Consider the following 27,939-nt stretch of genomic DNA (forward strand, 5'->3'; position numbering starts at 1 on the left):
TCTAGTTTGCAATCTGGACTCAGGGCCAAGAAATATGTTGCTGCTGTTATACCTAACCTCTCCAAAATAACTGAGCTGTTTCAAAGTAATGATACAGAAAATGGAAACAAATGTCTATGGGCTACGGAACCTTTTTACACATGGAGAAACTTGCAACTAATGTTCATCCATTTCCACCCTTAACAAATGAAGTGTTTGCAGAGGCGTTAAACTTGATTTCTGTTGATTCACAGAAAATATCTTAATTGAATCAAGGAATGTTTGTAGTCAAGAGATCCTTTTGAAGGATGTCTGCACTTGCTTTGTCGGACGGCAGCTATCCAAGAAAGAATAAACAATGGCACCTTGCGATGTAGATGAGTAAGGACTGCTAGCAACTTCCTTAAAACATGAGGTGCTAATGTCAGCCCAAATGGAAGGGAGGTAAAGTGCCAATGAAGGTCTTTCAGTAGAGATCGAAGGTTTCAAGACTGAGAAGTGGAAATATATGGTTTCATTTGTCCAAATAGATCACCCAACACTGTTCTTGCAAAGCAGAAAGGACTGCTGTAGAGTCACTTTCAAGAATCTCAAGTCCATAATTAGAATTATCTCCTCTATCTCCTTCTCGAGTACAAGGAACTATAGGGGAATAACAACTTTCCCTGAGACTAGGACATCTAAAATTGTTCTCCTTACTTAAAATAAATCAGGGTACACCAGCATTGTAAAGAGCAGATTAAAGACAAACACATGTAGATAAGATCCTTTAGGTAAAATGCCTGTCTTGTCTCTTTGTAGACACCATTTATCCTTTGTTATGTCCTTTCTCTGATGAAGAAACACTTGCCACCCCAAAGAGCATATGTAATCTGAAAAGTTAACCGACAGATTTTCTAAGCTTATCCCCTAAATTGACCTATCTAGCTATGAAATTTCTGGTACTATCTTTGAAACCACTAATTGGAAGTCTGGTCCAAAGCTGAAACTGTAGCTCTGCATCACTTAAGCTTCCCGAATAAAGAGTCAGCCTTGTTCCAGAGTAATAACTGTCCATCAATAGTTGTGGATGGACATCACGTTAAAAGCCTGTTGTGCACATCCAGGAATACCTCTTTAGGATCACAAAGGAGCCCCTAAATTGAGTGAAGGCATCCACAGTACCTACTCCCATTTGCATTGCTTGTTTGGAGGCATCCATGATGCCTTGCTGTTAGAGAAGGGTTAGCCACTGAAAGCTTGAGTAAGGCTTGAGAAAGATGCCTGGCTCTGGCTCAGCTCGATCTCCTCTTGGAGCACCAAGCCCAAAAACAAGTCAAGCGTTCAGGTGACTATGCCTGCCACCCATGCTCTTCATCATGCACGATAATGAAAAAACAAAGCATAAACCTTCTATGTTAGAAAGGAAAGAAAGTGATACCCATTTAGTGGCTCAAATTGCATAATATGAAACCAAATAATCTGAGATGAATCCTGGCTTCCCAGCTTCAGTGAATTGTGTGATCCTAAGCAAATAGTTTGGTTCATCAAGTCTCCTTTTTCTTTGCTATCAAGCATGTGAGTTCAGGATGTGTTCCATCCAAAAAACTCTTGTGTTTGATTTGATAGACTGTAATGTTACTCTACCTATCATAAGAATCTATGCTACAAACAGGGTGCAGATGAAACTGATTTTCCCTTTAGTTCACTAATGGGTTTTTTATTCGGACGGTGGGTAGGAATGTTTCTAAATTCCTGTTTAAAAACTACCTCTTAATAATTTCCGCTTAAAGCAGTGATAAAAACTGACGTATTAAGGTGAACAACTTCTCCATGTTTTTAAAGAAATGCACGTTTCTGACATTTGAAGATAATGTTTGTTGCATGAATTACATGCCAATTATTTTCAGGTCTCGGCTCATGCACAGGCTTTTAGAGCCAAGCCAGAACATTGGTGTGGCTCTGGCTCGTCTCTCCCCTTTGAATGTGATAGATTGTCCTCATTTAGTTTGGATGGCCCAGGTTTGCTGAAGGCAACACCTGCCAAAACCAATAACGCTTAACCAATCAACAAGTAGAATTGGATGATGGTGCTCACTTGCATTGGCATGAGGTAGACATTGCAACAGCTGCCCGATTGAGGCGTGTCCCAGGTCTCGCATAAGGCATTACAGAAAGATAAAATGCCACAGGAGTGGTTTGACCCCACAAGTATTTCAGTGACCTACAAGGACCTAGGAGCCTCTGTATGCAGATGAAAAGAGTCCCTGCTACTTTTCCAACCACCGCAGTAAAATTAGGTTACTCTGCTGTGAGGGTTCCTCTAGATGTATGGAAATCAGACTTTGTTGTTAAGGTCATTCGTGTTGGGATAACCTGCTAACAAAGCTGGGTTGGATTCAGGTAGAGGCGAAAAATTGCCTGCTTTGCTATCATCATCTTTATCAGCGTGCCCAAAAGGGTTATGGGACTGAATTGCATTTCCTACAATTATAGCTCTGAAGTAGCAGATTTGTGCAGCTTTAAGTGATGTCTTAAAGAAACCGCTGACCCCGCTATGAGTACCAATTACATCCACTTCAGCGCCATAGTGCTAACAATTTCAGTATCCATTTCAGAAGGGGTGCTGTAATGAGGTCAGGATCTGAGTGTCTCATGCCAAAGACAACTCTTTTGGTGCCGAAGGCACACTAAGAGGCAGATTTACAAGCCCCTTGCGACACTTTTTCCATGTTAAAAGTGACGCAAAAGTGGCGCAAGGGGCTTGTAAATCTGCTCCTAAGTGCTTTGGTGGCTGAAAGAAGTATTCCACTGCCCAGAGCTGACAAATCTTAAGCATGGATTTTTTGTAAAGCCATTGTCTGATTTTTAGAAGCTCACACAAGACGAAACCTCGCCTGTGGGATGGGTGATGAGAGGGATATCAGAAGATGATGGTGCCCTCTCTTTCAAATGCTTTCTCCTTTTTACCATTACGTGAAAATGATTCATGCTTTCTTTTGCTTATTCTGTGTAGAAGGACTCAGAAATTAGGAACGTTTAGAAGCATTTATTAACTACCTAGTCACACAAGCCATAACATAGTTTAGCTTCCTTTTCGTGGCAACCTGTAAGCTGCATAATTGCAATCAGGTCACCTTCTAAGGTGTTGCTTTCTCAAACACCAGAAACAGTAGATTGTGAGAGTCAGTAAGAGACATGGGCTTGGGATATGATTTGCAAGATGAAGTCGGAAGATGATGGAGACGAAAGCCTCTTTTTGAAAAAAAAAAGACATTATACAAAAAGACCTGAGAGACTTCTCAGCAGCTCTTGATCCAGGCTCTGTGGAAGTGCAAAAACAAAGGGAGTGATATCACTGGTGTGAGTGAGTTCATACATATGGCTGTTGCACCATATCCGGTGAAGTTGTGACAGTTCACATCTGATGCTGAGCCTCAGTGACACAATTTAGTAAAAATACATTCTGAATCCAGTCTGGTACCTGGGAAGTGGGTTCATCTAAGGAATCAGCATGAATCAATATTCATAGGAAGCAAATGCCTCTGGAAGTATCCTGTTTTGTACTAATTCTACCTCTTTCCTATTAAATAAATGCACAAGGTAGCTGATTGTTATGTGCACCTAATGGGCTTCATAAGCTATTTTTGAAATACATTTATTAGTGATAACCTAAGCTCATATTTGGCACAAAGAGACTGCGAAAAAACAAGTCTTTACTAAAAATTTAACTGGAAAAAACATTAAATATGCTTTGGAATTTTGGCTAGGAGAACCATACTTTCAGGTAGCTCAGTTAAATATAATACCTGTGAAAATGTGTCACCCTGAAATCGTATTAGTAATTTTGTAAATTGTGAGTTGAATTGTTTTTTTGTAGTGCATACTGTTCTGGAAGTAACCTAGCTTGTGCAAATGTGTGGCATGCATTAAGTGAGAAGATTTCCAATTGCGATATGACATTTACCCACTCAACGAAAGGTTCAAAATGGTGGTACCAACATGAAACTAATTAATTCCGACTTCTGATAAACCTCGGTTGAAAAACCATTCTATTCAAGGATCAGTACAAGGGAAGGGCTGGGTGTTAAAAGCAAAGCCCTGGAAAATGTTTTAATATCAGCATTCAAGAGCTCCCAGCAAGTGAGTGGAGAAAGTGAGCGTGACCATCTTGATGGGTCTTTTGAAAAGCATTGCTTCTGAGAAACTACACATTCTTTGTGTTAACACACTGAATGAGATGATAATCCCTCAGTTAATTCACCTCCAAAGCAGCCTGCTGTCTTCCAGGCTACCTTGGGTCCCTCTGCCCCTTATAGCCAGTCGAGCCTTGAATGGTGCCTGACTGCTGCCCTGTTTACCCAAAGCTATCAAAGTTGGCTCCCATACAGCTCAATTGTTGCTTCAGTTAAGAATGATGTCAGTAAGTAGGGATGTGTCCTAAGCTTGGAACTACATGCTTTACTGTGTGATGAGTAAACACTGATCGTGATAGCCCTAAAGAAAATGTGATACTTTTATTGCCCTCCTCTGACTTCCACTCACGTGACCAATGCAGAATGAAGTGAAAGGTTTCGTGGGGTTGTTGCATAATTTCCTGTTCATGAAGGTCTTCAAGAGTTGTCTGCAGTTAACTCAATGGTATTCAACCAATAACAGGCTTGAACAGGCCAATAAACAATATAGCAGAACCGGCTCAGATGGGACAATTTCGACATTCCCTGTGCCTGGGTGTTTACATGTCACCTTTCAACACAAGGGTTGAAGAAGTTTGTTAACAAAAAAGGATGTAACCCCTCATGTGGTATACTTCATCCTTGGGGTTGCTCTTTGGTCAGTCCCATCCTGGGGCTCTTAGAGTCTTGAGTATGAGAGTATGTGTTGCAGACGGGAGTAGTCATGAGCTCTTTGAGTATGTGAGTATGAGAGTATATGTTGCGTATGAGAGTAGTCTTGAGCTCTTAAAGAGTATGTGAGTATGGGATGCAGAAGGGTCTCGGTTTTGTATGATCAGATTTGCGAATACTCGTGCCCTACTGACTCAGTTTCTCATTGGTTGGAGCGGCTTTTCGGACTCCCACTGTATTCTTTTAATGAACGTTATTTATAATGGCCTGATTAATGCACACCCAACTTCAAGCTCCTTCCCACCCAAATCTCAGCAGAAGTGACTTAATGAGCCGTGGATTTGTGCGTCAACATCACATTTCAAGGTTACAATGAAAAATATATTGTACACGTCAAATGTGGGGTATGTAAATTATAAAAGGGGTTGCATACATGTTCCCGATTTAGATTACTATACATAGTGTTTATTTTTAATATGTTCTTTCTAATACAGGAGGTTTGCAGATTTGAGAGGCTAAAACCCGCTTGACATTTTATAGAACTATGGTAGAGGTTCCTTTGCTGCGGATAGTCACCCCCTAGGCGTCCTTGGACACTGAACACTTTGTTCATGTGTATGAATGAGGGTTTACTGTACATAGTAAAGACCAGTATCACCTGGTGCAGTAAATACATCATATTTGAGATTACCTCTAGAAAATGATGAATTAATTGGTGTTTTCACAGGTGGTGGAGTTTTCTGTATGTTTCTGTTATTATTTTTGGGGACCATAGATCTAGCTATTCCGATCCTTGCACAAACAGCGCAGAATAAAGGGATCAGAATCTACCACTTTAAAGAATCAGTCCCTTAATGTGAAGCATGATAACTAATGCTATTGATTCCCACTCTTGCAGGGGTGCACCGATCAACCTACCTTGCATTAATGAGGTACTGTGCTAAACTGATGTTTGCCGGGGATCCTGTGATCGTGACCTGCCGCTCTCCAGAACCCTCTGAGGCGTTGGCGATCTTGATCTGCGCTCCCGACATCTGTCTGATTTCGTTAATCTTACTGCCTTGTCTTCCGATAATGCAACCTATTAACTGAAGGGGGACAGAGATTTTGAAATTAGTCTTGACATACTGTGAGCAACTAAAACAAAAAGCCAAACATTAAAAAGCACAAGAAAGAGCGGAGGAAACGTGTTGTGGTCAACAACAGAGCTCATGCTTGTCTTGAAATGCATTACACTATAGATCTTCATAGTCCACATAGAGGTAGTAATCATTCTGTAACTATTACAATACAATACAATGAGATGTTGGTAGTTAGTACATTGTAGCGCGAGTTCAATTCTAAATGCTGTTGCAAAAAAGCGCTTGGCCAAGCAAGTGCATGAGCTGAAACGTCCAGATATTTGAAATAAAACCGGCTTCTGTAAAATGTGTTATAACAATTTTTATCATTTCACAACAATGGTTATTTTTAGTTCCTGTTATTAACTTCTCCATACTTTGTCTAAATGTTTTTGAATTACAAACAATTGTGTAGATGCCCACAAACTAGTCATTAACTTTATATGTGGACTACAATAAATCCCCGCTCATTTTGAGAAGGCTTAGAACAGGTTTGATATGCAGAGTCATATATATATATATATATATATATATATATATATATATATATATATATATATATATATATATATATATATATAATGATTACTGGCGTGCCGACTTGTTCTTTTTTGTGGATTTACATCAAAGACATTGTTTAGATTTGTAACGTGGGTCCAACTCAGGCCGCCGGGCACCAGCTCCGAGAGGGGGACGCAGTCGGATACAAGCAGGAGACGCTTGTTGCTATAGATATCACTGAAAATACCAAAGGCTACAGGGACATTATAGTTAGGAAATTGAATTTGAAAAAAATGAAGAAATTCACTGAAAAAAATACAGGTTACAGGGACGTTATAGATAGGCTCAGATTTCACTTATACAAAACCAGTGAAATTCAGTAGTTATAGTTAGCTGATCTAACTAATACCTTACACTCCTGCAATGCACTGTTATGACCTCACATATTACATCACTCATGACATGGTCAGTGACATTACTCATGACATCTCAACTGTGGGTAAGTGGCTTTGACAAAGACCGTAAGGTCGAAACGTGTCAGCCGATGGGTTGAATAAATCGATGATTTGATTACTGGAGTGCCGGCTTGTTATTTTCTGTAGATTTACATCAAAGACATCATTTATATGTGTAACACAGGTCCTGCTCAGGCCACCAAGCACCAGTCCTGAGAGGTGGACACAGTTGGATACAAGCAAGAGACGCTTGTTGATATATATATAGATATACATTACCTACTGGCGGTCGCACACAGCCTGTGGTTCTTCCCCCTATGGCCTTGAACTCTAGTAGTAGTAATATTCTGTTGGTGGACCAGGGTTAACACAGAAACTTCACACCTTATTCAGTAGCACCTTTATGATGCTCTGGATAATGGAGAATCCTGTGTCTGCTCTCCTCTTTCAGGTCTCTGGCCATGGGGCTCTCCACTTAATCCATGACCACCAGTGGGTGTGGCAATTAATGGTCATCCATGCATATGTCACTGTCTTACAAAAGACTCTAAGAGACGCCAGTAGTTTGGAAGTTTGATCCACCCATTTATAGCATTTGCTCCTGGACTCTTCCGCTGTAACTCCAAAGTCATGGCAATCCAGATCCAAAGCACATCAGCAGGCCTCCGTAAGCACACCTTGGCTAAATCAGTAGTAAAGAGTAGCGACAGCAAAAGCATCTACCTTGGCTTGCCTTCATTACTAATGTGTAGGCTCCAGCAAGTTTAGACTGCTTGTGTTTGCCTCCTGCTTGATCTCAAGATAAGTAATCACAGCAGCTTTCAGCTCTTCACTGGCTACTAGTTACAAAACGTATTAAATTCACGTAACTCTGTATTTTCCACTGTGTCTTCAAGGACTAAGGTCAGCCATTCACTGTAACTAAATTCTACCACACTAAGAAATGTCACTCTTCCAATGTGATGCTCCAGTCTGTGTCTTGCTTCCACAGGTAAGCCATGGGTGGGTAAATCTTCAGCATTCATGACTTTGGAACCTATTCCTCTATGGATCAGAAACATTCCTTGCCACTTAGACTTAATGCTGTCATATTCCCTCCCTTTTATTGCTTTGTGTGAACTGATCACCAAGAACTTTAAATGTTAATAATATATAGAATTATAGATAGGCCACAGTGTATTACAGGGATGTTTTTCCCTGAGGGATGCTGAGTGACAGCAAATAAACAAGAACTGAAGTTGTCTATGATGACAATCAGAAACCTGAGGTAAAAAACAACGGTTAATCACTTTTTAGCCATCTATACTATTGTGTTAATGTAAGCAAATGGAAAAAGAAGAATTGATAGACAGAATGCAGAACAGTGTCATACATTCACATTAGTACAGTACAGTGGGGCCTAAATCCATCGTTTTTAGCTCACCATGCCATTCCAGTTTGGACCCAGCCATATGCAAATCAGTCTTGTAAGGAAATGGGCCATTAGCTGTGTGGCCTGCACAAGTCTACATTCGCCCAACACTGTGAACCACACAGCCCATTGTAGCACTTGACTCTTTCAGGGTAGCGGATCAGAGCAGTCCAAGGCCTACTCATGGAAGGTGGTGTGGGCTAATAATCGCCATTTCCTGGCAGGTAATAGTAACACTCAATAAATAATTGTCCAGTCAGTGCTTTTTCTTTTAGAAAAAGGAAAAGTACATTTATTACACACACACTTCTCAATACTATACAGTAATTTTACAAAAGACGGGAGGGAATACCTTTGATGACATTGCATAACCTTCTCTGACCCCTTAAAGGGTCATATAAGAACATCGGGTAAGTCTATTGACTTGATAAAAGGTTCAAGCTCAACAAATCACGTCAAAAACCACCATTTTACGAGAAAAATGCAGCAATTAATAAAAACATGTGTAAATTCACTTAGTGAAACTAAAGCATATGCAGTTTGATCAGTAATCACTGCCAACGTTATTATTTCAATAAAGCATTTAAAAATGATCATTACATGTCTGTGTGCTTCTTATAGACTTTTCTCTGTGTGAGGCGATATCTTCCATGGACGTGGTGGCCCGCGCTCCCCTTAGTCACGGGGTGCAGGGCGGGGCCACCGCTACTGGGGGGGTAGGTGCGATGGTGCCCGTCCCCCCACCTCTGAAATGCAGGAATGGGATCCCAGCCCCTCCTGGATAATCATGTGAACCCTCAGTGATAGGGAAGGTCTGGGGGACTCAAGCAGGCCTCCTCCCTGGAGAGTTGGAATAAAACCCCTGTGCGCCAACCCCCCAGGCCCCGGCCCACCTCAGGGGTTTGAAGGATACAGACGAGGGAGCTCCATGTGCTGCGGGCCTCGCTGGAGATCAAAGGTCAAATCCTTCTTCTGCTGATATCTCGGGCTCCGTTACCTCTTTCCAATTGCCCATGGCTGCTGCCTTCAGTTTCAGTGCCCAGCAGAAAGTCGCCACAAAGAGGAGAGAGCTCTCCTCCTCTTGCAAGACCTTTTAAGTAGGGGGGGGGAGGGGGGAGTTTCTAGAAGTTAGGCACCTATGACCTATCCTGGGGTGCAACATCACCTCTATGCCATGCTCGAACCCTCCTGCCCCGCCTCCTGGGACATTTCAAAATGGCATCACCCAGGACTCACTAATCACATCTGCTCTGGGGGCCTCAGCTGTTTTCCTTGCAAACATCATTGCCATGCCTTTCCCAACGAATATTCAAAGGGAGCCCCCCCTTGTATTGGCTCCAGAGATCTGGGCTTCCTTCTTTGTTCAGTGGGCTTTGGCTGGCCCATACTTGGTACAGTGTGACAGCTGATTGATTGATGCAGAAACTTCATTTCCACCCCTTTCATCCTCATGAGCTGGGTAAAGCAGTGTTAATTGATCCCTTTGTGGAGGGATGTTTTTGTTCCTGCTGCTGGAGAGAAATGTAATTAACATGACACAGCAGGGCGATAAAAGGCCTGGGCTCTGATCCTAAGCGGAGCCAGAGAAATATGCCAATTCTGGATGAGCTGTACAGAGGTCTTCTTGGAACTCTCATATTTGGGTTTGGTGTACAGATATCACCCCAGTTTGATACGTCACAGGTCTCTTTAGGCCAAAGTGAAGTAAACAAGGCAGTCTTCCCCACTGGTTTATAATGAAGTGCCGCAGCAGACAAGATAGTAAACCACACTGACTTTCCCTAAGAGTGTACACAAACATTATGAGGCCTTCCCCAGGTCAATATCCCATCCTGCAGAGTCCTCTCTGGCCAGGCTACCTGTGGGCAGTTACTGGGCTATGCAGGATAGGTGCCTCCCATGCGCAGCCCCCACCTGTGTGCACATGCAAATGCACACATGTTCACGTGTAACCAGTCAAGTGTTTATTGCTCCTGTTGAGTTGCAGTGGCCTTATCTTAAAAGGTGGACACTGGCGACAAACAAACGGGTGAGTCACTAGTTGTGAGGCTCACTAACAGTAAAAAGGTAAAAAAAACAGGTTAACAAAAACAAAGAATCCAGGCAGATGTGATGGACAGAACCCATCGCCTACCAGATATGCATTGTTTTCGAAATCATCAGTCTGTGTTTTGAACTGCTATGCGGGGCAAAGGAGCAATAAGAGAGACAAAGATAACACAGCCTATCCTTCCCAACTCAAATGTTTAAACAAATAACTTACCTGACACCCTTAACCAATCCTGACAAACTACTGTACTTTCTGATTTCAGTCAAAGCAGACAAGCAGTGCTGGGCTGACAGTCTTTCAGAGAGTCCTATCAGTCTTGCCTGGATGGCCTTTATGTCGTAGCAACAGTGGGTAACGAGTTTAGCTATCAACTGCTGCTATGTCATAATAATGAGTTACCAGATTTAGAGTCTGGTGTAAACGAATAGAGGCTTCCTATGCAAGCCATGCATAACAAACATAATACTGTCTAAGATTGGAGCACATTGTGTGAAACATTTTCTTCAAATCTAGTCCAGTTTGAGATATAAAGCTTTCATTGGCAGGGAACACAACACACTTCCAGGCTAGCACCTGCTTAAAACGGAGGTTTGCCATGAAAGAAATATGTTGTCACTTCTTTTTATATTTCTCAGTATCAATAAGAAGTCCCCTACTAAAGAGTATAAATAGAAGAAAGGGAAGAAAATCAAGAGACCCCAACTTTTATGGAGGCAGCCCCAAGAAGGACAATATACTTCTTCCTATGACCTGTTATATGAATGCACTTGAAGTACTTGAAAGTAATAATGCGAGGATTAGACGGTTTGCCACAAAAATCTCTTGGAGGACACTGATTAGGAGAGAAGGCCTTTATGAAAACCCTAGAGTATGATTTTATGACGTTCAAAAACGTGACCAGGAAGCAACTTTATAAAAGCGGGATGCGAGAAAGTGAGCAAATAGGCATGTGGTAACACCACAGATACTTACAAGAAAAGAAAGGTGACTCGAGGTCATGGGATGACCTAGAGGTGTTAGGCCCGAAATTGAAGCTTATTTCCTTACTTGGGAAAGGGGCTTTGGCAAATGTTTTTTGGTTGGTGGAGTCCAGAGTTACACACCTCAGAATATCTACTTCAGGGGAGGCTCCTCAGCTAAGGCAGAGGAGTGTCGCCCCACTGCTTATTATCATTTTATTTTTCATTTCTGCTGGGCTGGGTTAGGCTGGGTTAGGGCGGGGTATGGCTTGTGGCTCCGGAAGGAGGAGTGGACTGTGCACACTGGGTGCACAGGACTGCTTAGCCAGATGTCTCAGGCTGTCCAGACAGGCCGTGCACTTTGAATGTTCCCCACACATGCACAGGTTCCCTATCCCAGTCTGAGCGCAGAACTATGGCGCTCCGACCAATCACATCGCTGCATTTCGGCCTTGTGATTGGCTGTTGGGGGCCTGTGAGCTTTCGGACTCTTCAGCAACAAGGGAGAAGAGATGGAGGCAGCCGCGGCGCGAAGATGTAAGTGTTTTCTTTCTTGTTTTAAAATATTTTGTCCCCCCCATACCCCTGCTCCCCCCCTGAGTTTGAGCATGGTTTTCAGGAGAGTGAGACAAGGTGACTGTGCAGGTCACAACTGAATGCATGGACCAGGCATTTGTGAGGAAGGTGACTGTGCGTTGGAACTCTTTTCCGTAGCATCTCTGCCAGCTGAATAACTACCTTTAGGTATTATACAAATAACTAAAGAACTAGGCATTTGCTAATTCTAAGCTTTTGCTGATTGATCTGGTCGTTTCAGACTGCACCATGAAGGCTTTGGATACATAAACAAGTTCTAAAATAAATAGATTTTTATTCCGGTTATGGGGCAGAGTACCCGTTCTAGAAAGATGCCAGAAGAGGAATGACGCAGTTATTGCAACCTGAAATCAGCTTTAATTCACACTTACTGAACCATTGTGGTCCCTCCGTTCACAGATGGGTGGCACTACTGCATCTGCCACAAAGATTCGGTGATAGGAGATATTAAGCTGTATCTTGCTATTCCCAAAATACTGCGTGAACTGACACACACAGAAATAACCATAGCAGCATTAGGAAATGCAAGACCAAAACACCCAGGCAAGTGATAAAAAGATGAATGAACTGATTGAGGATTAAAAAAAAAACTATTACTGCCAGTGCTCTAATATCAAAACAGCACGAACTGCATTGGGATAAAGTCGAAACCATATAATATCCCAGTTATTATACACTAACATGGCCCTGGTTTAATTAGACCAGAAGATACCAAAATGATCCAAAAATGGTCCTTCCAGGGCGGTGGAGTTTGAAAAGGGCACCTCTCATAGAGCACACAGCTAAATAAACAGTAGTGTCAGAAAAGCTGCAATGTAAAAATACCAAGGGCTCCCAATGAATAAGCCGTATAGACGTTCTGTGCATAAAAGACCCTGCTTGCATTCTCACTTCTGTGGTATCACAAACCACCCTCATTGGCCCACCAACCCAACATGTTAGCACATACCCAAACACGGACAACCCTTATTCTGACATTGGCAAGCAATGTATGAAGTATGGGCGTCTGCTGCATGCCAGCCAGCATCAGATAGGGAAGGCGGGCAGTCGGGCATTGGCCGATGGGCCGGTCCATAAGGGTCACCAGCGTGCCGGGTTTTGTCAGAGCCTTATTGTCATACCCACCAGGCCACTGTAAGGAGGGGGGGCAGCATCATGAGCAAGGAGGCTTTGAGGGGGTTGCTTACAGCAGCGTCGCTAGGTCAATATTGTTCTGTCCGCTGCAGACTTTATCTTGGCCTCCCAGGGGGGCCGGCGCAGATGCCCAGAAGCAATGTCCCACTCCCATGCGGTAGGCCAATATCACCTCGGCTCCCCTGGAGCAGGAGCAGCAGCAGCTCTGTGCTTTTCTTCACCCCTACCCTGCCAGGCCATCACCCTGAGGCTGCAGTTGGCTGGGCTGGGGTGAGTAAGTGAATGGCCTTGCTGAGGGCCTGTCATTAGCACCTCGGCTACAGTGCCTTTCAGGCCTTGGAGGTTGGGGGGTGTATGTTTCCTTAAACCTCGCTGTGAAACACCTTTCCCTGAGCGGAAAATTTAGATAATGTAATGTTGGGGTCAGAGCAGCCGAATGTGGAACTATGGAAATAGGTTCGAGTCCCAGCCTCACTTTAACATCCTGTGATTCTGGGCAAATGACTTAATTGCGCAAGGCGTAAAATAAAAATGAATTTGATCTTTTTTAATGTAACGGGGCTCATATAACTGCGCCCTTTGGCAGAGTTTACGCTATATGGAACTACAAGAAAAAAACATAACCTTCTGTTTGCTCATTTTTTAAGAATCTGCAAAGGCTGGAACTCAGTAATGAGAGAGGATTCTTTATTCAATAATAAAAAAGTCTGTATTCCTTCTTAACATGGCTTTTCTTCCTTTGTTTAGTTTAACTATCAGTCACGGACCATTAAGGAAGCTTCAGACCACATTTTTAACTGCTTTCACCATACGATTACAGTTCAAACTTTAAAGTACATATCGATCAGGGGAGAAAATACCAGCTTTATTTTTCTTCATTTTAGTACCGACAAGGGCTTTAAAATACTGGTAATGCTGGTTAAAAAAAATGGCCAGGTGGTAAACATATCAGGAGTTGTGACCTTTGGGCCACTTTATTTCACTTTGCCCGCCCGCCAAAATGAAGTGCTTCTAGTTTTCATCAATCTTTCTGGCTCCAAGAGCTTTAAAATACATACCTTATCAAACATTTCTCTAAAAATTAGCCTGATGAGACTAGCCAAATGCTGTTTCGTGAATGGGCGTGACCCAAGAAAGTGGGCCACCTTTTTGGGAGTGCCCGGGCCGAACTGCGATCCCAATCCGACCCTGGTGCCAGCAAGGGCTGCAACACAAGGCACGAGGAACACTCTAAAGTAAAGTAGAGCTGAAAGCAAGTGGGGTGTTTCATTGATTGGGTGCAGCAGTGGTGCGCAGCTGGAACGGGTCACCCAGGTGCTTTAATTGGAAAAATTGCAGCAATTAAGAAATCAGCTGTGTTTGCCTTCTGCTGTCAAGGCTGACTGAGGAAAGCTCAGCACTCTCCAGCATGTCTACCGATTGCTTAATCTGGGACACTGAAAAGGTCAGGGAGGCTTAAAACCTGCAATAAAGTGCTTCTAACCGAGGGAAAACAATGTCATATTGACAAAGCATTAAATATTTCAGAGCTCTCGCCTTAGTCTCCGTGTGCTTCTGCAGTAACATGTCGATACATTACTATGGGTGGCAGGGACATAGTTTGCTGTGGAAATGGAAAGGAAGCCCAAAATACACCACCGGCGGAGTAAATAAAATGAGCACTTGAAGTGCTTGTTTAAGGCAGGTTCTGTGTCTCAGGTTTGGGGTGACCGAGATGGAACTGCGGTAAATGTACCACCTTAGTTGTCTTAGTTGATTAGTTGTCACTGGAAGGAGTGAACATCTTTTGACTAGAAATCTGCCAGCATTTGCTGATGTCAATAAAGTAACTACAGAGCACAGTACAGATGCATCACACAAACAGAATAGGGCACAACCAAACCAAACAGAATGTGAAACAAAAGCCACAGTACAACAACACCACGCCTTAATACTACAGCACAAAAACAACATCAGCACTACAACAGAATACAACACAATAATACACTATGGGGCATATTCTCAAGCCCCTATCGCCACTAGAACGTTACTTTTTCTAAAGTTCCTGTGGCAATAGGGTCGGCACCTTATTCTTGAGGCAGCGTTAACCCACTTAACGTGGCTTTAAGCCACGTTAAGTGGCTAAACGCTGCATTGAGAATAAGGCCCCTTTCACACTAAATTTAGCGTGAAAGGGGCGTGCAGTAGGTGTTGCGGTGGGCGTTCCACCGCAACACCCATTGTGACTGACGCTGCCACCTATTATCAAGGGCGGCGATAATAGTTGGCAGCACCGAACATAAGACCAGAAAAATCCTGGTCTTAAGTTGGCGAAACAAGGTGAAATACTTTATTTCTCCTCGTTTTAGCTATTTCCATGTGTGCTGCCTTGTGCAGCACACATGGAAAAAGCAGAATGCCATGGTTTGTTCGTGTACAGAAAGCTGTCCCTTCCTGTACAGGAAAAACCCTTTTAAAAAAATGCCATTTTGCAACTTTGATGTTGCTGCACGAAACAGCACTGATGAAAGTTACAAAATGGTATTTTAGGATTGTTTATGTGCAGGAAGGGGCAGAGTGGTGTAGAGTGGAGTAGTGTAGAGTGGAGTACAGTGTCACAGAGTGCTGTGGAAAAGAGTGGACTACAGGGCTGTGGAGTAGAGTGGCATAGTGTAGAGTAGAGTGCAGTGGAGTAGAGTGGAGTGATGTAAAGTGTCACAGAGTGGAGTGTCGTGGAGTGTTGTAGAGTGGAGAGGCGTAGAGTGGAGTAAATTGGCGTGCAGTGGCATAGAGTAAAGTAGAGTGTGGACAAGTGGAGTGTTGTAGAGTGGAGTGGTGTAGGTTGGGATAGAGTGTCATGGAGTGGCATAGAGTGGTGTAGAGTGTCATGGAGTACAGTGACAGAGTGGAGTGGCATAGAGTGGAGTGACAAATTTCATGCAATAATGTTGCTCCACGAGCCTGAGAACCGCGGCCCTAATGGGAAATCTGCATGAATACCTTTTGGGGTATAAGCGTACTCCTGGAAATCTACTGCCAGACTGCCATAACCTGCATTTAGGATAGAAATGTGTGGTTCCCTCTATGCCCATTTCTGCTGCTTTTGCAGATTTATAGCAATGTAATACGGACACACTTGTAATTTGATATTATTACGGCACAAATGCAGAAGAATTTACAGCATGTTACTTCTGCAAGTTGTTCCCCATTTACAAATGATGGTATTTATTTATTTATTTATATGTGAAAAATCCTAAATCCCAGGGTAATGATGCACCTTGTGATTTCAGTTATGTTATCATAGGATTGCCCTGGACCCTGGATTTAGTGACGGAGTAAAAATTACCTTATCAATTTCTCTACTATTTAGGGTTCAATTTGCTCTTTATGCTAAGTGAATAATGCTGTTTCATTAATACCACCATCAACCAATAGGCCACACAGAAATCAGTGTATGAAGATGCACCTTTATGCTGTTTACTGTGGGCGCATGGCCGTTTTGAAGGGAAATTGATGCATGGTATAGGATTCCCAATATGCAAAGGATACGCTGCCTGAGTGGGGACAAGAATGAAATTACACAGCATAAGGCATCTCCCAGCACCATGGTGAAAACAATAATCTGAAGGCATGATCACACAAGGGGGGGGGGGGCTATTGGTTTTTTTTCACCTACTGTTTGAAGGGTCTGGTTTTACCAGACACACCCTCTCCAAGGAGAAGATAAAAGTGTTAAAACAAGTAGCGCTTTCTCACAGGATGGCTGATTATGCACTGCATGTAATTCCAGAAGTGATTCAAACTGCAAAAGGTAACAGCATATTATAAGGCAAGGGAGGTAATCTTACTGAAGTCTTCTTTAACCGATTAGGGATTGAAGGTGAATAGCGATAGTTTTTGCGCTGCTCTCTAATCTGGACAATCAGTGGGCTTTTGTGAAAGTAGATGACGCGGGAGAGTTTGAAGCGTTTTTTATTGGTTGTTTATTTTTTTTCTTCATTTTTTCTGTGTATAACTATGTATTTGTGTCCATTATATATACGTAGGTGGAAGATTGGGTTTACCTAAACCGTTTATAATTTAAATGAAAAAAACCAGACATGAGTGCAAACTTTTCAACACTGGGTCGAAAATGGTGTGGAAAGATGGCGGGATGTGGAAGACCTCAAAACAATCTCACGTAAGCAAGCAAACGTATTATAACAAATATGTAGAGGCTTATTTCTGAAAGGCTTGACCACCGGAGCATCACTTTTTTTGATCCTCTGGCAGTGCAAGCCACTCAATCATAAATGTGAGGCGAAGCGAAGCCACTTTGCATGGTCTCATAGATATGGAGAAGACAAAGGAGTGCACATCACTGTGTTGCCTTACTCTGCACCAGGGAGGCATTCCATGGGAGTTGTGGTTGGTTTTGACACCGCCCCAGATTTACTTAATCACGTAAACCTTGGGCAGCGGCAAAACCTTACACCTCACCAGAGCAGGCATAACGAGGAGAAATATTTGTATTTCTCCTCGTTTTTTTTCTTTTTCCATGTGTGCTGCACAATGCAGCACACATAGTACGAGGAAAAGGCCTCTCAGGAATATTTTTGTGCAGGAAGGTGCCCCTTCCTGCACAGAAACAATCCTGCATGCACGGTGCAAGGGTGCCTGCATTGGTGCTAGGCAGCAAATGGTGCTCCAGCGAGGGGGAAAAGAGAGGAATGCACCGTATTTCATATAATTGGTGTATTCTGCCCTTTCACATTGGCGTAGGACAGTGCATTAAGAAGCCTTGGGGTGCTGCCATATGCCAATTCCCCGTAAACTAGGGTGGTAGTGAGGTTTCCTAGGGATAAGTTCCAGGACGATTAAAAGGGATATAGTCTTTAAGGATAAACCGTTTACTTTCATTAACAACTTGTCAACATGACAAATATCTCTCCCTATTGTGCAATATTCAGGGTTACCGAGCAGGAAGAACAGACGGAACGTTAAAAGCTGACTCTGTAAAAATGTGCTTACTCTTTAGTAGATCCATGTGTATTCCCTACAGTGCTCAGTGTAAATGGCAAAAAAAAGAATCTAAAGAATTAAGCAGGTCAGCATGCGAGAACACCTTGGAGAAATAGTTTTTACGTCCATTTTGAAGGCATCGCCACTGGAAATCAATGGTGACAAATGAGCCAAAGAAGGCTAATCAGTTGCTCAAGTATTACTTGCTTACCGCCTGGTAAGAACGCGCTGCGGTTGCACAGAACCCACCAAGTTCTGCATTACACACAAATACAAGCAGATGTGTGGAGAATAATCACCTACATTCCATCACCGTTATTTTTTTATTTATATAACACTATATGCTTGTAAAGTCTTACAACCCCAGACATACGAGAAGGATAATGGGACCATTCTTCTAGTGAAGGCAAAGGGAGGATTAAAAAGAACACAAGGGGGGGGGGGGGCAGGGATGAGGTAATATGAGGACAGTTGAGCTTCAAGATCAGAAGGGAAGGAAAGGGTGTTATTGCACACAACAGTATGTCTATGAGCACACTCCCATGGCATAAGCCTGCACTTATTGTAATTTTGAGACACTTATTTCATCTATATTCTATTCATGATACAAGCTATAGGAAACACTGGGGATGGAGAAGATTACAGCGGGCCTCACACAATCTCTCCCCAAATGTGATAAAACATGGGGCACCACCATAGAATTCCTGTCCACCGAATTCACAGAACTAACATGCGCGAGATATCTCCGAGTGCTCCGGCTCACTAAGGCCCTCCCCAAAGAAATAACGATAGTAGCTGACCTTACCCACCCGGATCACTCATGCGATGCTGCTTGACCCACCATACACACCTGTAGGAAATAGATCTCTCGACCTCCCCTCCCTTCTTCTCTTTCTTGTCTTTCTATACTGTTAATGTCCAGTTAATACGAATGATTCCCGAATACCGGTGGATGTAGGTGGCGGCTATTGTTATGCTTGTCTTTTCAAAATAATAAAAGATTTGAACCATATATTGTATTCATGGCTATTTTCATATAGATAAACAGCTTTTGATGAAAGAAAATTCTCTCAATGTGCTTTCCACTAGAATGCATTGGGGAAAATCCAAAGTCCATGGTGCTTAGAAGCCACAGTTAAATTAAAAGCTATTGGACCATCATTAAAAGTAAGCCATTTTAACCTTTTACTTTAAGCAGACCCCAGTTAGGAGCAGAGCATAGCAGTGGTGAAGAAACAACTTTCAAAGAGTGGGTGCTGCCATCAGTGTTATGTCGTTTAAATCATAGGATTGGGAAAAATTGAAGCATCAGACAAAGAATAAATGTAGAAAATGAGCCTTACCCATTCAACAGGAGAATGGTAAGGGTGTGATTTGTAGCTGGTGGTGTATTTCGGAGCACACTGTCACAAATATATCACGGAAGCATAGTGTGGTAGAGCATTGTCATTTACAGACCGCTCATTTTCTAATGCATTGACCACTAAATATGCCTAGATATACAATTTTGCTGATAAAACTATACAGCACACAAATGACGTGTGGAAATCGGAGGTCAGTGAATATTTATCATATGTGCATCACCAAGTAAAGTGTCTTGATTTGTGTTTATCCTATTAGAATATTTGTTTCCATCGCACATCAGAATTACAAACGAAAGTGCTTCATTTGTGCTTTCCTAAATTCTGACATTTTGAATGTTTTGTACAGTTAAACTTTTGTTATGTGTTAAAAGATTAACATCCTAAAGCATTTACTTTCACAATCAACAAGACTGTCCCATGGTTCACATTATAGAACCTTCTCACTTTTGGTTCAGAGAAAAATAACTAAACGCCAATTTCAACAATAATAAATAAGCAGCAATTTCTCAGAAGGAGAGATCTGACTATCAGACCTCTGTGACCTCCTTGACAAGATAAAAACTAAAATAAAAGGCATTTTTGTTGCTCATTAACCTTTTCAACTCCAGCATGTGGATGCTGCAGCACACCCCTTCCCCCTTCTTCCAGTGCGAATGAATCCTAGTTGGGTTGGGGGGTGGACCTACCTTTCCTAGAACCCAGTACATTTCTTGCAGCACGTAAGTAGCATTAGCCTGTAGCAGGAAAGGCCCTAGAAAGAGTATGCCACATTTATTTCAGCAAAGACTTTGCAGACACCCATCTTTTGTAAGACACCAACCACAGCTGTAAGGACCTTGGGTTCCACTCAATGGAGCATTTTAAGATAATACAAATCTCTCAAGACTGGATCAATAGTGAAATATAATCTTCCCATCCGCCTGTAAACTTGTGCCTGGCTGCACCTTTCTCGATGACATGCATTTAAGAAAGTTGTGAGGTTGGTTGACGGGAGTACAAGTGATCCCAGTAATCCAACTGCAAGCTAGCAAAAGTCCAAACCATTGTTTATTGATCACACCATCTAAAAAGGTATTTGCTTGCTCATAAAATAAGCAACTACGGTATGAAGGGCCATCAATTCAGAAAGAGGCTGCAAATCCATGCCCAAAAAAGAAATCAGCATAAGAGAAGGCTTTCAAATGAGCGAAAACTACATTTTCCTAGAGACGGTTCCAGAAGGTTATGATCACTTATGGAAAGTCAGAGCTACTTCTGCAGTCTTTTTCTTACATCAACACCCCAGCCATCTCTCTTCATCCACGTGACACCATCCACAGTTAACAGATGAACTATTCTTCTGGGAGACTTGTCCCCAAATATGACTATGTGTTGACAGTATTTTCTGACAAACAGACCCACGCTTCTTAAGGCAGGTGTAGCGTGGCCCGATGAAGAGTGGGAGGTCCCAAGATAACTCTGTTCGATATACACCTCTTAACAAAAGGGAAAGGGATAGAGTTGGCTTACAGTGTATAATCAGTTAGAAACAAGATGAAGATCATTTTACAACCACTGGAATTCAGAGATTCCGTGGCTCTGGGATTTTCTGCACAGCATTTTGCACCACACTTGTTACATAATCAAGCATATGTTACATACTTTGAAGGTTTCAACAAAGAATGTTTCTAAGCAAAACTAACTAAAACATGGTGCTGCTCAGTGACAGACCCACCTGTTCTTATTTAATTTCCTGATTGTAGTATTCTGGTGCTAAACTGGTACATATGAGGTGAAACCCTATGCCACACTTTAATACCATGTATAAAAAGTACCAAAATAGTGAAATAATATGCCAACAGAATGTGCCACATTATGCTGTATTAATATAATTTCCTTGCCGCATAATTTAGCTTACCTGGATGCATATTTTGGTCCTCTGTTGCCAAAATAATTTCAGAGGCCATTGATAACTAATTTTGCATGACATAGTAGTGTTTTGTTTGCATTGTATTTTAATGCGGAACAAAAAGTCTTCAGAAATTGAAGGCCAGTACTACTATCTCAGAAAGAGCGTTGCATCCCTCACAAGAAGTGGTATTCAAATGCTAGCCCTGGTATTCTTTCTGCCTTCTCACTTAAAAGCTGGTTCCGATGAAACATTTATCGAGAATAACCTCCTAATCTATGGGTGCATCTGTTTGGTCTGTTGGCAACCTGATACTGCTTCACTTTGTTACATATCCCGCTAATCCCAAGTCATTCCTAACATTGTATCCTTGCCTCCTTAACACTCTTAAACTTTTAATATAGCTGACACATAGCATAGAACCTCTCTGTTGATCATGCTCGTGCCCACCCTCAACCTCTGATTTTGCTACAACACCTGTGAGCGTAGCATAGCCGGAAGTCTGTGAACCAGGAATGAACTGTGAGTCTCAAGCTAAGAGCTACAACCAGGAAGAAATTGTGAGTCACAAGCCTAGACCCGCAAGCTGTTATCTGTAGACTGTGCCACACAGCTTGACTGCAGCTCTGCAGGGGCCCTCAGTGGGGGATATGAGGTGATCTGCATATCGGTCGGCTGGCAGAGCGGCACTTTAAATATCCCCACCGACCCCATTACTATACGTACCAGTGCATTGGATGTTGGACTTCGGCCGGAACCGCATATAGGGGACCAGAGGGGCCATAGTGGACCAGAGTGCGGTGAGCTTGGTGCTCAGGATGCTCAGGGAGTACGTGAGGACATGGAACAATTTACGCCCACCTCTGTACAGTGTATATCAGTGGCCTGACTGGGGCCCTTTCATAGTGCCTGTGAGTGGTCACTGGAGGGTCGGTAAACCCTCACATTTTGTCAAAGCACCAACGGACGGATATGAATGTTCTGGTTGTGGATGCGGGCGGCGATCCTCAAGAGAGGTGAGTCACTGTGTGCATCTTTTTCTTAACTCTTTTTCAACCCCTTTTGGTCTAGTGACCTGACTTCCCTGGCCGGGTGCAAGAAGTTATTATATGCCCACAGCCACTCACAGAGAAAGTGTGAACATGATTGCACTGGGGCATACTGAGGCCTGCAGCCTCCCCTTCCTATAGTCAGTTCTTCACCTGCTTTCCAGCTAGCTTATCTGCTGCTCCAGTTACATTCTAGTCATTTTTGGACACATCCCGACTTTCTAGCAGTCGGGGTTTCTCGACATCCCAGAAAGTTAGGATGCCATAACCGAGAATACTGTAAAAGAAGATACCCGGACACTATAGAGGCACAGATTGTAATATTTATCATTGGGGCTGCTTAAAGTCTAAGCCCCCTGTGTCAACTCTGGCTAGAGGCCACCACTGTGCCCTACTTTCTTGGGGAGCTGAGCAAGTTTTGCGTGCTCTAGTCCAGTAGTCTAGCCACCAAAGGTCTGATTCTCTCCAACCACGGATGGGACATTCTACGAATTAGAAGGCCTGCTGAAGACCCTCTCATGGAAGTGGGGATGTTAGTAAGTAAGGCCCAAACACCATCAAGTCTGCAAGTGGAGGTGGTGGCCATAATTCTAATTATGAGAGGAGTTTCTGTGATCAATTGGCAAGGCCAAGGGAAATCTATTTTCATTTCAAAGCTTTATTCCAATTAGGGACATATTTTAACTCGACCTTCAGTCAACAGATTAAGTGAAAGAGGGTCAACGGGCCAAAAACAAGCAAGGGCCTTAGCCTTAATGCCGCAAAAACACTTACGGAGCTACAAAGCGAACAGCATCGAGCATAGTGTGGCTGTTACTCAACTCATGGCTGGCAAACGGCCAGAAAAAATTACAAATCTACAATGTTCCATCAAATCTAGTTTTGGGTTGCAAGCTCTATCAAGGTCTTTTCAAACTTCATCTGACCCCTTTTCTGCAATCAAAGAAACATTAGGACGACTTGGTCCCCTCGACCTATCCAGTTCTAGCCTCCATAAGTAAACACAAGGAGATGATGGACGGAGTGCTGAAACTTTTTAGACACTCAACCAAGTCACAGATCTGGGTTGAATCCATCATCATTCTTTAGCTCACTTCGCCACCCCAGTTTGGACCCAGCCATATGCAAAACAATCTTGACCCTGTGCCTCATGGGAAAAGTTCAGTCTGAACTGCCAGGCCAGGTCCTCCCTGGACCGGAAACAAGCCTCCATAAGTGCCATTAGTAACACCTTAACTAAAAGGATGGACACTTTGGTTGATCAGTCTGCCACAATGGCCAACCAAACCACATTGTTAAAGGAGAATCTCTCAACTTTACAATCACAAAAAGAAACATATAGAGATCGCCTAATGCAAGGGATTTTCTTGGAAGAAATGATAACTGAAATCCAAGAGCTTAGGCGTATTGATGATATCATAGACTTATTATGACTGTTGCCCTACAAATGCAAAGAATTATTAGGCGGAATCCCCCCAATGCAAAATGCAAGCCTCAGCTTAAATGCCAACAGTAGAGTTTCGAGTCTTAAATCCACATCCGGCATATCAAAGGATGTTAGTCCAACCTCCTAGAAGATTTCAAAGAGCCACTGCACAAGTGGCGCCGTTCGGACATCGACACCTCCACAACATAATAACTACAGACCTAGCTAGGAAATTAAGCTTTGAAGAAGATCACATTTCCATAGCACCTATTATTACTTTACGGCCAGAAGACGATGTAGTCCCTTTTCAGCCTTATGTAAGTAAACGGCGCTTGAAGAAATTACGTAAATTAAACAATAATCTTGAGAGTCAAAATAAGTGGTCAGTTCCTCAAAACCAAACCAACTAAGGGCCCAAAAACGTATGCTATTTTTGAGTAATTAGCAAATAAAAAAGCCACGCTAGCAACACAACCAACTGAGGCCTATAGAGGGAAAAGACTAGATAAACCAATAATTCGTGCTGGAACCGGAAGCACTACACTTAATAACACAAATTCAACTAAAACAATGTGGGATCTACAGGACTTCCAAACCTGTAACCTATGGAAATAGGGCAATGGCCAAGTGCATGTGGTAGATTCAGTGAATAAAGCATGTTAGTGGAAGGCAAAGGGAAATAAACACTCAAAATCACATAAGAAGTATATGAAATACTAAAGGTTCTTCAACAGCCCCGGGAGGAAAAGGTGGTATTGAATCCCCCAATTACCAAGGCCATCCCTCCTAACAGTGATCCTGCTCCTCAAGATCAGAACGTATTAATCAACAGCGTACAGCCCTCGGCTATGAATGGTTAACCAGATGTGGTGACCAACAATACCAGAAGGCACACCTTTAGGAAAAATACACAGGAGGTTGTTTATTCTAACAGCTCTCAAATCTGGCTGATAGATACTCAGCTACAAATTGACTTTTGCCTATTTTTTGACTCTGAAGGTCCATTTGACGTTAGGAATTGCCAAAATATTCTCATGGTCTTGCATCGCACCCCTGATTTGGAACACCTTAAGTCAGGGAATATTTTGTCTGTTCATTTTGTGACCAACAGCAAGGCTCAAAGGGAAATAACATGTTCATATGTGTCTAACCGTCACCTTTATGAAACAATACTTGAAAAGCAGATGTACTTTCAGACTGGGGGATAAACATAAACACGGTGGATGAGAGGAAATATCTTACTTCCTTAAGGAACCATCCGGCCACTCTTCCAGGAGCCCCCCAAATAACATCTTGATCAACATGATTGCTTTTAAAGGCCCGGAAAATAATAACAACATTGCCATTAATAACTTGACAATAACAGTTGGGTGCAATAATTGCAAGACGAACAAACTTGTGCATGTGCCAATGTTTGCCGTCCGTATGCTGTATCAACAGAGAAGCAATGCTGAGAACCCTGATACAGGCAACTAAGACCCTAGTCAAACGAAGGAATCCTGGAGATAGGTTCTTGGAACATCGCCGGCTGGGACAGGCGAAAAAGAAAATAACCAGGAACTCTGCAGTTTTCTGAACGCATACAACATAATCTGTTTACAGCAGTGCTTTAAATGGGCCGGTACTGTCCGGTACGGAATACCAGCACTTTTTTTATTTTGAGAGGGAGAGGACCGGCACTTCTCTAGAGAAATGTAATACTTTTAATTGGGGAGTATCGGCACTTGTCAGAAGAGTACCTGCACTTCGATTATTCCATTTCAAGCACTGGTTTACAGGAAAAGTGGAAATTATTAGAGGTTAATATTCAAAATAATAAATCACTGGGTATATCAGCAATCAAAGGATTGTTAGGTAGGCCGAGTGGCTGTTCATTGGTTCATTTGAAATGTTGCTCAGATGTAGCTAATTAAAGCATTACGTATGGATCTGAAAATATTTTGGCAGTCTGGGTAAAGTTTGTCACAGCAGGGGGCAAATATTAGTTTGTAATTATGGATGTAATTTGTTACCAGATAAGATCAGGATTATTACCACTGTTATTTTAACACGTATCACGTTTGTTTTTAATTATTTTAATGCCTTTTTAATGAATAATCTGTGGTGTGTGTATTTATGTAAATTAATATTGTACATAGTTCTGTAAACCTAAACAATAAAATCACTAACTTACTTACTCAACACTCTTTAACTGGTTTATTTTAAGAATTTCCAACGTTCAACGTTTTCTTTTATGATTTTCATTATGTTTTTTACAGTTTTCCCAATATGTGAAAGTAGTTGCCAGTGTTCCGACATTTTTGAGTCATCTGTTCCTGGTTTAGTTTTAGAATTTCCCATGTTTTAATGATTTCTTTTGTGATTTATCAAGACGTTTTCAACTGATTTATGTGAAATTCAGTAGTTCATACATTTTAGTGCCAAAATAGGGGCAGATTTACAAACCCCTTGTGCCACTTTTACGTCACTTTTAACAGGGGAAAAGAGACGCAAAAGTGTAAATCTGCCAAATAGAAGGGTACATCATTTAGATTTTTTTTTCTTTTATGACAGTCCTGTATTGCAACCTTCCTTTTACTGTCAGTTATATGGAAGCAAAACTACATTAAAAAGTAAAAAAATGTATATCCTTTATAAACATTTGACTTTTTGCCAGTCCTCAAAAACAGCCACACGCCTGGCATCCTGCCACATTGCAAAAAACGAATCCGCATGACTGGCGTTTTACCGTCCTTTCATCCCAAAAAGCACAGCCTCAACCTAATACCGCCCATCCCTAAAAAAGTCACATATATAGTGTAATTCTACCCCTACTACCACAAATCATAGCCCCATACGTGCTATTCTGCCATATCCCCATGTCTAACAAAGCCCATTTGTGGGCAGCAGACTGCACCAGCCCTATAGTTTTTGCTCCTTTATGCAAAAATACTGTACATGACTGGTCACTATTATTCTATCTCAGCTGCCCCTAAATGGACACGGATTGCACAGGCCAGGCATCCAGTGGTCCCCGAGGGCAGATTTTACTGCAAGGTATTGGAAGAGTCCACCTATGAGAATGTCGGTGCAGTGCTTCCTCTGTATCTCCATCTTGAGCCTCACAGGATATCCTGTCAAGGGCATACATTTCCTGGCAATAATCCACTTCACTTGCAAAACCACTGAAACTTGTTCTGTAACATGTTTTATTTGGCAGTTTGTTTCAAAATGTGATTTAGTTGAGAACCCTTCCCAACCCTGCTGGCGGAAGGCACTTTTGTTCACACTGCTCATTTATTTGATGTAAGTCAGGGAGGCTTTGTATGCCCCATTGCCTGTAAAGTTCAATCCCTACCACTCATTGCTGACCTGAGGGCTAGATTTTGTCTATCCTCTTATAGGTTTCCAGCCAGTGGCTTATCAAGGGAGAGGCCAAGGGGGCGGCTCGTCCCGGGCAGCATGAGTTTTGGAGGCAGTGGTCCTCCATCCCCCACCCCACTCTTACCTGCAGCCGTTGCAGGGCAGCAGCTGCAGGAATCACCAGCCCCCCGCTCTTACATGAGGCAAACACCGGGAATGCCACTGGTGGGCAAAGGTCTAGCTACGCTGCTGTTTTCAGCAGAGTTCTCTGCTTTTCACCTATTCTTCTGCCTCACGATAAACTGTCACCATTTGTTTTGGCATGCTAACTGACCTCTCGTTCTAGGGTGATTCCCCAAATATAACTGGAAGCACTGTTCTATTACCCAGCCAATCAGAGCACATAACGATAGGTCTTCTGACCCAGCCTGTGCCATCAACTTCTACAGGGGCAGTGATGAGTGCTCGTGCTTAATCACCAAAGAGCAACAGCCATCTGCTACACATCTATCTATCTATCTATCTATCTATCTATCTATCTATCTATCTATCTATCTATCTATCTATCTATCTATCTATCTATCTATCTATCTATCTATCTATCTATCTATCTATCTATCTATCTATCTATCTATCTATCTATCTATCTATTTACCTAGCTATCTCTATCTACTACATACCCGCCTCTCCATCTAGCTACTTGCCTGTCTTTCTGTTGATCTCCTGTATGTGGGATGCTTATATACTGGTGTGGTGGAGCAGAGGCCAGAAAGTTCTTCCCAAATGGTTGTATGATGGAACCACGCATGCCTAATCCATGTGTGGCTTAACAATGCAGTCAGTACCATGACTGCGCC

The 27,939-nt window shown here is 42.5% G+C and overlaps 1 protein-coding gene across 4 annotated transcripts in view; it reads right to left on the reverse strand.

The window, feature by feature from the left end:
- LOC144829031 (poly(rC)-binding protein 3-like) overlaps positions 1 to 27,939 on the reverse strand; it is a 335,139-nt gene that overhangs the window by 11,835 nt on the left and 295,365 nt on the right. For all 4 annotated transcript variants that reach the window (XM_078687748.1, XM_078687747.1, XM_078687746.1 and 1 more), the window contains exon 15: positions 5,724 to 5,893. In XM_078687748.1, coding sequence (XP_078543874.1) covers positions 5,724 to 5,893 — 170 coding nt within the window. The remainder of the gene's footprint in view (positions 1 to 5,723; positions 5,894 to 27,939) is intronic.

Source organism: Lissotriton helveticus, chromosome 4_1 (genome assembly GCF_964261635.1).
Source record: "Lissotriton helveticus chromosome 4_1, aLisHel1.1, whole genome shotgun sequence".
Lineage (NCBI taxonomy): Eukaryota > Metazoa > Chordata > Amphibia > Caudata > Salamandridae > Lissotriton > Lissotriton helveticus.